The following is a 13212-nucleotide window of genomic DNA, read 5'->3' as shown; positions in this document are numbered from 1 at the left end:
TGGGAAAATACGTAATAAGACAGCTTAGGAGGGGGAAATATGTAAAAATCACTTTTTAATTCATGTGGTGTGTTTGCGTGATCAAACAAAGTGTTCTTGCTTAATTGTAGCAACTAAACTTTTGCTGCCTAAAAAATTAATTTTAATAAATCAATTAACACGTTGTAATAATTCATGATCCAACAAGGAGCCTATTGACCTTCAAACCAACAATTTTTTTTATATATGGATACCAAATGTTTTCATTTTCTTCAGGTTTAAGCTCGCTCCCGCCTTAAAATTTCACTAGCAAAGTAGTTAAAGCGAATGTATACAAAATTCTGTTAAGATCCTTTCGAGGAGGGATCGTTACCAGTCAGATACCTGGGTGTTCCGCTTATTTCGTCTAGACTTTTTTATAAAGATTGTAGTATTTTAGTGGAAAGACTGGATCAACGAATTATGAGCTGGAGAAATAAATTTCTTTCGTTTGCTGGAAGGTTACAACTTATCAACTCGGTGCTCTCATCGATGCATGTGTATTGGTCTTCAGTTTTTATTCTTCCTGCTCGGATTATCCTAGAGCTAGAAGCAAAAATGAGGAATTTTCTATGGTCATCAGATGGTTCGTTTCAGAAAGGGAAGTCTAAGGTTTCATGGAAGTCTGTTTGTGTTCCCAAGTTTGAAGGGGGTCTGGGAATTCGACGAATTAGTGATTTTAACAAAGCTCTTATGACCTCTCATATTTGGAGTCTCTTAGTTAAACGTCAATCCTTATGGGTTGATTGGATTCATACGTACAGATTAAGAGGGAAGAGTTTTTGGAATTGCAAATTGGTTTCTAATTGTTGTTGGAGTTGGGCGGAAAATTCTTCAGTTGAGGCCTTTCATTAGAGATTTTGTTTGGTCAAAGATAGGGGATGGCAGCAATACTTAGGCTTGGTATGATTCTTGGTGTCAATTGGGTCCGCTAGGTAATTTTATTTCACCAAGAACTATTACCTCAGCGGGTTTTAGTCTTACTGCTATGGTTCAAGATGTTTATCTTAATGGTGGGTGGAGTTGGCCGGTTGCTTGGAGAGATCTTTTTCCTGTGCTTAATCAAATTGACCACATCCATACTGTCCCTAGTTCGCGAGATAAACTCCTATGGAAGGATGGTAATGATTTGTTTGAGCATTCGGCTTCCCAGGTGTGGCATTCGTTTCGGCAGAGGGATCAAGAGGTTAACTGGGTGAAGTTTATTTGGTTCCCTCAATGTATTCCGAAGCATGCTTTTTTTATGTGGTTGGTTATTCGTCGTAAACTCTTGACTCAAGACAAAATCCTACAGTGGGATATATCAAGAAGGAAAAATATGAACATGATGTGTTGTCTTCTTTGTTATGCGGATATTGACTCTCATGCTCATTTGTTTTTTGAATGTTCTTATTCAACACAAGTTTGGAGCACGGTTCGAAACAAAGGTGGTATGGGAAACGTTGGGTCAGATTGGGATTCGATCGTCAATTGGATGGCTGGTAGGTCGTGCTCAAAATCGGCGGCTAACTATATTAGTAGATTGGTTCTTGCTGCGGCTACTTATTTTATTTGGCAGGAAAGAAACGCGAGACTTTTCAAGAACCAGACAAGACCTCCGGATGTTTTATGTGATACTATTCTTCATACGGTTCGATATAAGCTTATGGGAGTGAAGTTAAAGGACACTGTGAAGGTGAGGGAGTTGCTTCGTGCTTGGGAGATTTATGATACCCGTTTGTCTGATGATGGCGGCTGATCTTTTTAGTTTGGTGTTTTCTAGATATGTTGTCTAGTTGTTTTCATTGGTTATTTGCTTTGGTTGTCTTGTGTTTGTGGTTTACATTCATAGGGGATGTCCCATGTTTGAACTAGTAAATCATGCGAATGAAAAAGTTTGAAACCATACTGGTCAGCCACTCAGCCTTATGTAGCCAATTGATACGACTTGTAATATTTAACTCACCAACCCTTCAGTTTTGACCATATAAACGGGTTCGTCTACATCCCGGCAAAAGTCAACACATTATTTAACAATGTATCACTTTTACTTTTGCAAAAAGGAATATTTTACTTCTTTGAATTTGAAAAATCAAATGGTACTAATAATAAATTGTCAACTGGATCGTTTAAGAAGTCGATCCATGTTTGGATTATAAAATGAAAATAAGATTGTTATATTTTATCTGTAACACCACACGGGGTGTGGAGGACTTGAAGATGGGGCATTATGCGACATGTGCATCACGCGTCAGAACGTGGCGTAGTGCTAAAACAAACAATGTAGGAGTGGCGTGGTTAGTGACGTTTTTATATAATATATATATATATATATATATATATATATATATATATATATATATATATATATATATATATATATGAGTAAACTGCAATTTTACCCCCTGAGGTTTAGGGTGATTGGCACCCTTACCCCCCCCCCCAACGAAATAATTGTAATTTTACCCCCCAACGTTTGCTGTTATGTCGCAACCTTACCCCCTGGCTTCAAATTTGTTGACTGGTCTGTTGACTATAACTTGAAATGACTATAATGCCCTTTCATATTACCCCATGTGTTTTGTTCACTCTGTGATATTACCCCCTGCCACCACTGTCATCGCCATTCACCACCACTGCCACCGCCATGTGAGATCTGAGCTGATAAACTTAACGAGATCCAGGTCCATTCTATTATCACCTTCAGTAAATCAAGACCACTTATTATTAAACATCTTCAAAGCTTATTAGAATTCCCAATAATCATATCATGAAAATCAATCTACCCTATCTTCACGCCAATTGTGGGCATTCCCAACATCAAGGACCCACAATTGTGGGCATTCCCAACATCAAGGAACTCTAGAAGATAAGTTAAAACTAAATCCTTCATTGAGTTCTTGAAACATCTGTCCATACTTTATATGGACAATATTATAGATCTGGAGAACCATAATAACAAGCCAAATTAGATTAATTAAATTATATTTAGTTAATAAATGATGAGATGTTTGATTCAACCCTCCAATTAGTTCTTTATAGATCAAAACAGATCTATAATTCTTCTTATCCCAGTCCTCAACACAAGATTCAATGAGTTCTTCTACAAACAAGTAGTGAAACATCACAGATCAAATCAAAGTCAAGACGACGTTCGATTAATCGAGTCAAAATCAAAGGTTTATGCAGTTCTTCGTGAGTATACGCCCTATGTAGAAACAAGCGTTCCTTAATCCTTCAGGATCACGAGATTTAAACCATAATTAGGGTTTCCAAAACATCAAATCATTGTGTAAACGAAGAATCTTCAGTAAACACATCCAGAAACCATTATATATCATCAGATCTCAGATCTGGAAACTTAGATCCATCAGATAGTTATATGCCGCAATCAAACAGCCTCAAATCCTCTTCTTCAATTAAGGTTGAATTTAGTCAGATATGGGAGTTTCTTTTGGGTTTGATGTGAGATTGTTAAATGGGTATCGATTGTAATTGGTAGACGTTTTGATTCTGAGTCGAGATGATGGTTGTGTTTCGACGTGGAGGTTACGGCAGTGGCGGTTGTGGTGGTGAATGGTGGTGGCAGTGGTTGTTGTGGTGGTGAATGGCGGTGGCAGTGGTGGCAGGGGGTAATATCATAGAGTGAACAAAACACAGGGGGTAATATGAAAGGGTATTATAGTCATTTCAAGTTATAGTCAACAGATCAGTCAACAAATTTGAAGCCGGGGGGTAAGGTTGCGACATAACAGCAAACGTTGGGGGTAAAATTGCAATTATTTCGTTAGGGGGGGTAAGGGTGCCAATCACCCTAAACCCCAGGGGGTAAAATTGCAGTTTACTCTCTTCTCTGTATATATATATATATATATATATATATATATATATATATATATATATATACTATATTATAAAGCTTATCAAAGGGACTACTTAAGGTAATTTGCCGCTTTCTTAAAATTCCTTTAATGCATGATGTACACGTCTTTAAAGTACATGAATATTTATTTTTCCAATAACACCCTTTTGGACGGCCATACTTAAACCTAAAATCAAATTTCAACATTCAAACCCTCCTTATCTCTTTCTTCTCTCTCTCTCTCTCTCTCTCAAATTCCATCAGATCTAGATCTCTGCCCCCTTTCTCTCGATTCATCTCCTACTAGTACTACCCATCAAATCCGCCCATGATGACATCGGTGGCCACCGATTGAAGCCTGCAATCATCGGCGGCCACCTACCCGAGTGAAGCCTGTAATTCATCCTTATGTGCAGCTTTCAAAAAAAAAACTTGACCAAAACAACTGGTTACCAGTTTTCAACTGATATACTAATTTATCGCAAATGTCAGACCCTAGAGTTTCAATAAACGAAACCCTAGAACTAAAGTTCTTCAATTCACAAAATCAAACACCTTTTTTGTAAACAAAAACACAAATTCGCACTACAAATATAGGGTTTCACTTTGTAAACTAAGAACAAGCCTGATAACTAAAGCCCTACTATTTGAGAGGGTTTGAAGACAGATGTGTATTAAAAAAAGCCCTAAATCGGAACCGAGAGGTCGGAGTCTTCATCAATCTTGTGAAATCTTCATCGATCTGGTGAAATCGCCTTCATGTTCTTGAATCTCCAGAGAGAGAAAAGGGCGGTAGAGGTTTTTGAAAATCTGAGATCTGAAGAATGAATCTAGAAACCCTAGATGTATATCCCGCCGTGTGTTTCTCTCTCTGTCCGCTTAAGGGATGTTTTCACCAGTTGCTCATGTTTTTCTTCTTTAAAGATGAATCGAGAGAAAGGGGCAGATCTAGATCTAGATCTAGATCTAGATCTAGATCTAGATCTAGATCTAGATCTAGATCTGATGGAATTTGAGAGAAAGAGAGAGAAAGAGAAGGAAAATATGGGGATGGTTTGAATTTTGAAATGTGATTGGGATCTAGGGTTTGAATTGAGGTCGCGCCTGAAGTGAAGATGAATGGTAATATTGGAAAGTGAAGTTTATTTTTATTTCATGTGCTTTAAACACTTGTACATTATGCTTTAAAAGTGTTTTAAGTAAAGTGGAAATTTACCTTAAGTCGTCCTTCGGATATGCTTTTATATATAGTATAGATATATAGGAGAAGAATCCGTTAGGAACCACGCTTTATTGCAAAAATCAATGTGAACACAAGAGTTAATTACTGTTTTCGTCCCTGAGGTTTGTCAAAAATAACGGTTTCAGTCCATTAGTTTAAAAATTGCGATTTCAGTCCATTAGTTTCATTTTCGTAACCATTTCAGTCCACTTTTCAAACGGCGTTTGTTTTATGCAGTTAATGGAAGCACGTGCTTGTCACGGGTTTGGATGAATAAGGGGTAGGTGGTGTTTAATACAACTGGGTTTGCGAGAATTGGAATGGAAATGACCAAATTGCCCATCATGTGACAAGCACATGCTTCCATTAACTGCATAAAACAAACGCCGTTTGAAAAGTGGACTGAAATGGTTACGAAAATGAAACTAATGGACTGAAATCGCAATTTTTAAACTAATGGACTGAAACCGTTATTTTTGACAAACCTCAGGGACGAAAACAGTAATTAACTCTGAACACAATAAAAAATAATTAAAAAATCTAAAAAATACACAAAAAAGAATTTTAATTTTTTTATAAAAAAATCGCTACTTTTTGTCATAAAAAGTTCGTCATAAAAAATATTTTTTATGACGAAAAGTAGCGATTTTTTATAAAAGCAATTTTGTGTGTTTTTTTAGATTTTTTTAGGTTTTTGAGTGGGTTTAGCTTTATGGTTTAGTTTTTAGCATTTAGCTTGGGTGGGGTGGGTTTCTTTTGTTGTGTTCACATTGGTGATGATTACCACAAAGCCAGACAATGCTATGATCTGAATGTTTGGTGTGATAGTGGTGAATGGTACGATAACATAGTGTGTTACACTTGTGGTGTTCAAGGACACATTGCTGTTAACTGCCAGAGTTGGAGTTATGAGATGAGAAGATGCTATAATTGCCAAATCAAAGGACACATTGCCAGAGATTGCCCAATGAGATCAAAGGGAAGATCGAGGGTTGAATCTCAGAAAATGGCAAAGAAACCAGTCAGGTTCAAGCCCAAATAACAGAAAGTTCAAGAACCAAAAGTTCAAGAACAGAAAGTTCAAGAAAAGAAAATTAAGCTTTCACAAGGGCAGAAAGACAGACTGAGGAAGAAGAGGAAGAAGACGAGAGAGTATCTGGAAAGGATTTTGTCCTCGGATACAACAGGAAAATTAGATAAAACTTCTGATAAATCGTCTTGCTTTCCAAAGAATGACAAGTCTAGCAAAACGGATTCATCAGATACAAATCTGAGGACAGAAGAGAAAGGGAAGAAGGAAAAAGTGGTTAATCAAAAGATTAACAAAACAAAGAAAGTGAAATTTTCACTTCCTGGTGATGAATTTGTTTCCCCAGAAACAAAGGAGCCAGTTGTTGGCAATGATCTTGACTCGATAAAGTCAAAGGAGCCATGTTTAGGCGATGAATCTGGTTCATCAAAACTAGAAGAGCCATGTGTTGAGGTAAAAAATGAAAATTGTGGTCTAACAATCGATGATGCAAATTTTCCACAATTGTTGAACAAGAATTCAAAATCACCCAAGGACCGCCAGGCTTGGGTGAATCTGTTCAAATGAAAAACCTGACTTGCGCGAGTTCCCAGGTTGGTAAGCGTGGAACATGAATCGGCATCTTTCTTGAGAAATTCACGTAAAGTGATTTTGTCTTACAAGTGATACAGAGGTTGGATTGTGCATACTTGCAAGTGGTAAATCAGGGACATTAACTTGTATCTGATTTCCTACAAGTGATGAAAAATGAACAATGTGATGAGTTTACCCCGAACCTAATCAACTAAACTTATTTTACAGAAAAACCATTTTGATTAAAACAAACTTAAGTGTTTTGAAATCTTAATGGGAAAATAGTTTGTTGAGAGGGGGAGTTCTGATTGTTTACACCATGTGGATGGAGAATTGAAGCGATTTTCATCTAGTTGTCAAGTTTGTACAGATTGTTTCAAATTTTTCTAAAAAATCAAAGTTGAAACATATTTTGATTTTAGGGGGAGTAAAAATTTTAGAAAAATTAGAAAATTTGAAAAAAAAAAAGAAGTCAAAAACATTGAAAAATTCAAAAATGAGTTTTGTTGATACAAGAGGAAATGATAGTAAATCAGTGGAATATCACAGCATGCTAAAGAAATGAAATGTCAAATGTGATAAATGATCTCACTAAAGATGTGACGATAGGCTCAGCTAGATTAGTAGATTTGCGATAACGATACAAACTTAAATGAAAAAGCCTAGTTCGAGTGGGAAACATGATTGAAAGCATAGTACTTAGTTTTGTCCTTCTTGATTGTGTGCCTGCTCAGTAATTGCTGAATGCCAAAAAGCATGAAAACTGGTTAAGTTTGTCAGCTTTCACAACTTTGCTGAAAATCACACTGTGATTGTGTATTTCTTTTGCAAAGACTTAAACTTGTTTTATTTCTTTATTTTGTTTAAGCATAGGACATCCACTACGTATACGTGAGTATCGACCTGGATGTTAGTGCCTAAACGTTCTGCTTTATTTTCTTTGGTGTTTCGTTTAAGCTTTGGACCTCCTCTTCGTATACGTGAGTATCGACCTAGTGGTTAAAGCCTAAACAATTTCAACTTGTTTTAATTTCATTATTTTGTTTAAACATTGGACTTTCTCTGCGTATACGGAAGTATCGATCTGATTGTTAATGTTTAAACATTCTGCGTTGTTTTCGCCCAAATCACAGTTAATCAAAGTTTAAAGGCATTACTTGAGTTAGTGTATTGCATGATGAGGGGATATGCTGAGATCGTGGGGTCCATTTGAATTTAGTACAAAATTAATATACCTAAAAGTATCGATAAGCATTTCGAAAATTTTAAGATTGAGTTTAAGTGGAAAACAATATCGTCAATCTATGTGAATCGCTTAGAACTAAAAATGTTTAAAGCTTAACGGTGCTTGTGATATGTCTCAACTCTGATATGATCCTCTTTCACAATCTCACAAAAATAATGTTTGTACATATTTCATTTCTGCATTTAAATTTCTGTTTAGTTTACATTTTTTTGAAAAATCCAAAAAGATTTTCGACAGCTGATGATGAAAAGCTGATTTTCAAAATTCAAAGGCTAAACATGACGAACCGATAGTTTGGAAAAGTGTGTTTGTGTTAAAAATTTTGAAATGTTTAGATGATTCATTAATTTGAATCAGAATTTAGAATGTTTCAAATTTGGATAAAATTTTAAATGAGAAAATTTGTTTGTGAGTGTTTGAGATGTCTGTAGGTGAAAGAAAGGTTTCTGATCCTGTTGCTACGGAAAGCCAGGATGCAATTCAGAACCTGTGGAGAGCTTAATCAGAGAAAAAGCCAGGGATTGATCTCAAGGTGATAGCTAATTCCAGACAGCGATCCTGTCGCGGCCCCCGACCCACCCTGGACGGAGTCGGGGCCCGCGATGCAGATTCCAGTGGTACCCGTGGTATTTAATTTATGCGACAGCGGAAGTCTTTTTACAACAGGATCTTTTCACCGGAAAAATGCTCGTTTAATATATTACACAAAGTTTAAGGGATAAATCCCATCATTTACAATAAGTTGATTTCACACAGAAATCTTTATTTTCCAAAACATGTTTTATTCGTTTATTTACACTGAGCCACTTCTCTGAGCTTGATAGTGCTTTACTGCACTTTTCCTGGATCACATAGATCACCTGAAACATGTTTGAAAAAGGTTTTGTCAGCGGGGAAATACTGAGTGAATCATTCCATTTTCTAAAACGACCCGTTAGTTATAAATTTACAGTATTAAGAGCAATTACAATGTTTCTATCAACCAATTATCAAGAATGGGTATTTGTCACTCGACCGGATCTGTGACTGTGGTCATATCACTATTGGTCCCGTTGCCCTAATAGTGACGGTTTACTCACACAGAGTAATAATCACTCACATAGAGTAATTTTCACTCACATAGAGTGATAAAAATAGTAATGTGCACAATACCCCACATACCAGCTGTAATTTGGTGATTACAAAGACTTAATCCCTGTAATTATAACCTTGAAAATAATTTGGAGTATTGTAAAACTTACTCACAAACTGTGAGAAAACAGTTTAAAAAGAAGAATGACTCACATTGCAGATTAACGAGCAATAGATATAAGCCTACTGATTAGCCTTGATTACACCTAGTTTAACACAATGCACACACAGACAGGTTAGTAACTAATACAGCAGTTACGACAATTCACGAGATTAAACCTTCACAACGATGAATCAGTGCAATACTCGATAATTCAATCGGATTCACAACGAATAACAGAGCATAGTCCGAATTCGAACAGCACTCTAATATTCAAGTCGAAATCACGACGAATAATCAAAGTACAAGCTCAATTGAGCAGCACCGGGACTATCGTTGGATAGTTATAATCGATCGGACGTTGAATCGTAATAGCGATCGAGTTATTACCCTGATTGCGGCAGCGTTTCGATAATCGTGTGTGTTTGTGAACTATTTCGTCTCTAACTCAGAGCTCAATTAGAATTTGGACGTCGAAGTAAAGCACAGAACTAAGTCCCACGGCCCTCTATTTATAGCTGGAATTTGGCCTCCCTCGCGCCACGCGAAGAAGACCTGTATACCCGTCGCGTGGCGCGACGGGTCTATTTCCTAGCCTAGGTGTTTTCGTGTCCAAACTAGCCTTGGTGAGTTGTTAATCAACGAAACTTTTACTTCTCCAGCAAGTTTTAGAGGATAAACGTCACTAGGGTTTAACCCCCCCTGAGTTTTAGGGGCCCTGATCCTGATTCCGATCGTTATGAAAATTTTAGGTTTTATGCGGAATCACTTGGGTTTCTCAATTAGGGTTTCCTTATTACCTAATTATTATCCTAATTATGAATTTTAGTGACAGTTGTTACATCCTCCCCACCTTAAGAAAAATCTCGTCCTCGAGATTTATTGGAATAAATGAGGATATTTGCGCTTCATTTCTGATTCTAGCTCCCAAGTGTATTCTGGTCCTCTCCTGGAATTCCATTTGACTTTAACCAACACCAGTCGTTTGTGTTTGAGAAATTTGACTTTTCTATCTTCGATCTGTAGTGGTTTCTCTATAAACTTTAACTTTTCGTTCACCTCTACATCTTGAAGAGGTACTACCAGGGACTCATCTGATAGACATTTCTTGAGATTGGATACATGAAATACATCATGCACTCCGGCTAATTCTTCTGGTAGCTGTAAACGATAAGCTACTGGTCCTATTCGTTGAATCACGGGGAATGGTCCAACGTACCTTGGACTTAGCTTTCCTTTCTTACCGAATCGTACTACTCCTTTCCAAGGAGAAACTTTAAAAGTACCTTATCTCCGACTTGAAATTCTAAAGGCTTGCGACGATTGTCTGCATAGCTTTTCTGGCGATCTCTGGCTGTTTTCAGTCTTTCCTTGATCTGAGTTATCTTGTCAGTAGTTTCTTGTACAATTTCAGGTCCTGATAACTGACTTTCTCCGATTTCTGCCCAGCATACTGGAGTTCTGCACTTACGTCCGTACAGTGCTTCGAATGGTGCAGCTTCGATGCTTGAATGATAACTATTGTTATAGGAGAATTCAATTAATGGCAAATGGCTATCCCAATTACCACCAAAGTCAATTACACATGCTCGGAGCATGTCTTCTAACGTTTGGATTGTCCTTTCACTCTGTCCGTCTGTTTGTGGATGATAAGCAGTACTTAGATTTAGTCGAGTTCCCATTGCTTTCTGAAAACTTTTCCAGAAATGAGATGTAAAACGACTATCTCTATCCGATACAATGGAGAGCGGGACTCCATGTAGGGATACTACCTCGTCCACATAGAGTTGTGCTAACCTTTCCATGCTAAAGGTTTCTTTCATTGGTAAGAAATGAGCTGACTTGGTTAATCGGTCTATGATTACCCAAATCGCATCATTACCTCTTTTGGTTTTGGGTAACTTTGTAACAAAATCCATTGTTATGAGTTCCCATTTCCATATAGGCATTTCTAATTGTTGAAGTAATCCTGAAGGTTTCTGGTGTTCAGCTTTAACTTGTGAACAAGTTAAGCATTTGGATACGTATTCAGCTATATCCTTTTTCATTCCTATCCACCAAAAATTATTTCTTAAATCTTGGTACATCTTATTATTTCCTGGGTGCATGGTATACCTAGATTTATGAGCTTCTTCTAAAATCTTACTTCTTAACTCTCCTTGCTTAGGTACCCAAATTCGGTTCTTATGGAATTTCCAAATTCCATCATTTCCTTGTTCTAATTCTTTTAGGTAACCTTTCATTCCTTCAGCATCATCTTGGATTGCTGTTTTCTGAACTTCTTTAATTTGTGCTATCAAATCTACTTGTAGATTCAACCTTAGAGCACGAACTCGTTTCTGTTTCTCATGGTACTTACGACTTAAGGCATCGGCAACTACATTTGCCTTTCCTTCGTGATATTGGATATCACAGTCGTAATCACTTAACATCTCCATCCATCTTCTTTGTCTCATGTTTAACTCTTTTTGCCCAAATATATATCTTAAACTCTTATGATCTGTATAGACAGTAAACTTACTTCCATACAGATAATGTCTCCAGATCTTAAGGGCAAAAATTATGGCTCCTAATTCTAGATCATGAGTCGTATAATTCTCTTCGTGCTTTTTCAATTGCCTAGAAGCATACGCAATTACCTTCTGCGTTGCATCAACACACATCCATAGCCTAACTTTGAAGCATCACAATATACTTCAAAGTCTTCTGTTCCCTCGGGTAGAGCTAAGATTGGTGCATTCGTCAACTTATGCTTTAAAATCTTAAAGGCTTCTTCTTGTCTAGGTCCCCATTCAAACTTAGCGGCTTTACAGGTTAACTTAGTTAATGGTACAGCTACCTTAGAAAAATCTTTGATAAATCGTCTATAGTATCCAGCTAAGCCTAGAAAACTTCTTATCTCCATAGCTGTTTGTGGAACTGTCCATTTCGTAATGGCTTCTACCTTAGCAGGATCTACATGGATACCTTCATGATTTACCACATGACCTAAGAATTGTACTTCTTGTAACCAAAATTCACATTTTGAGAATTTGGCATAAAGCCTTTCTTTTCTTAACAGAGTTAAGAGTGTATGTAAGTGTTCACAATGTTCTTTTTGGCTTTTGGAATAAATAAGTATATCGTCGATGAAAACGATCACAAATTTATCCAAGTATGGTTTACAGATTCGATTCATCATGTCCATGAATGCTGCTGGGGCATTTGTTAATCCAAAGGGCATGACTGTAAACTCATAATGACCATACCTAGTTCTGAAGGCAGTTTTAGGTACGTCTTCTTCTTGTACTTTCAACTGATGGTATCCGGATCTTAAATCTATCTTAGAGAAATACCTAGCTCCTTGTAATTGATCAAAAAGATCATCAATCCTAGGTAGTGGGTATCGATTCTTAATCGTAACCTTATTCAATTCTCTATAATCGATACACATTCTCATCGATCCATCTTTCTTTTTCACAAACAGTACTGGTGCACCCCAAGGGGATGAACTCGGTTGTATGAATCCTTTGCTTAGTAATTCATCTAATTGCTTTTTCAGTTCTAGCATTTCGGTAGGTGCTAATCTATAAGGTGCTTTAGCCATTGGTGCAGTACCTGGAATTAAATGAATTCTAAATTCTACTTCCCTATCAGGGGGTAATCCAGGTAATTTTTCTGGAAAAACGTCTGGTATTCTGAGACTACGGGGATATCCTGGAGTTCCTTATCTTTAGTGTTAACGATTACTGAAATCATATACACCATTTCCTGTTTTCTTGAATAACTAGCCACTTTCATTACTGAGACAAATTTCAGTGGCTTTCGAGGTTTATCTCCAGTAATCAAAATTACTTCTCCTGTAGGGGTTTGAATTTCTACTGCATTTTTGTCACATGAGATTCGTGCATGGTTGGCTACTAACCAATCCATTCCTAATACTACATCGAATCCGGCTAAATTCATTGGTAACAAATTTGCAGAAAACTTATGGCCTAATAGTTCTATTTTTCCTTCTTGCCAGATTTTATCTATGTTCACAGAATTTCCTTCTGCGGTTTCAACTGTGAAA

General features: G+C 37.0%; 1 protein-coding gene across 1 annotated transcript; it reads left to right on the top strand.

Moving 5' to 3' along the window:
• Positions 1 to 1006: 1006 nt before the first annotated feature.
• Positions 1007 to 1756, top strand: LOC110887717. Its single transcript, XM_022135289.1, has one exon. The coding sequence runs from the start codon at positions 1007 to 1009 to the stop codon at positions 1754 to 1756; it is 750 nt and encodes a 249-aa protein (XP_021990981.1).
• The last annotated feature ends 11456 nt before the right edge of the window (positions 1757 to 13212 follow it).

Source organism: Helianthus annuus, chromosome 7, assembly GCF_002127325.2.
Source record: "Helianthus annuus cultivar XRQ/B chromosome 7, HanXRQr2.0-SUNRISE, whole genome shotgun sequence".
NCBI lineage: Eukaryota > Viridiplantae > Streptophyta > Magnoliopsida > Asterales > Asteraceae > Helianthus > Helianthus annuus.
The sequence above is the reverse complement of the archived record's forward strand: the minus strand, read 5'-3'. Positions and strand labels throughout refer to the sequence as shown.

Excerpts from the sequence above, each read along its gene's own strand:
- LOC110887717 (XM_022135289.1), top strand. The coding sequence starts at position 1,007 with ATGGTTCAAGATGTTTATCTTAATGGTGGGTGGAGTTGGCCGGTTGCT.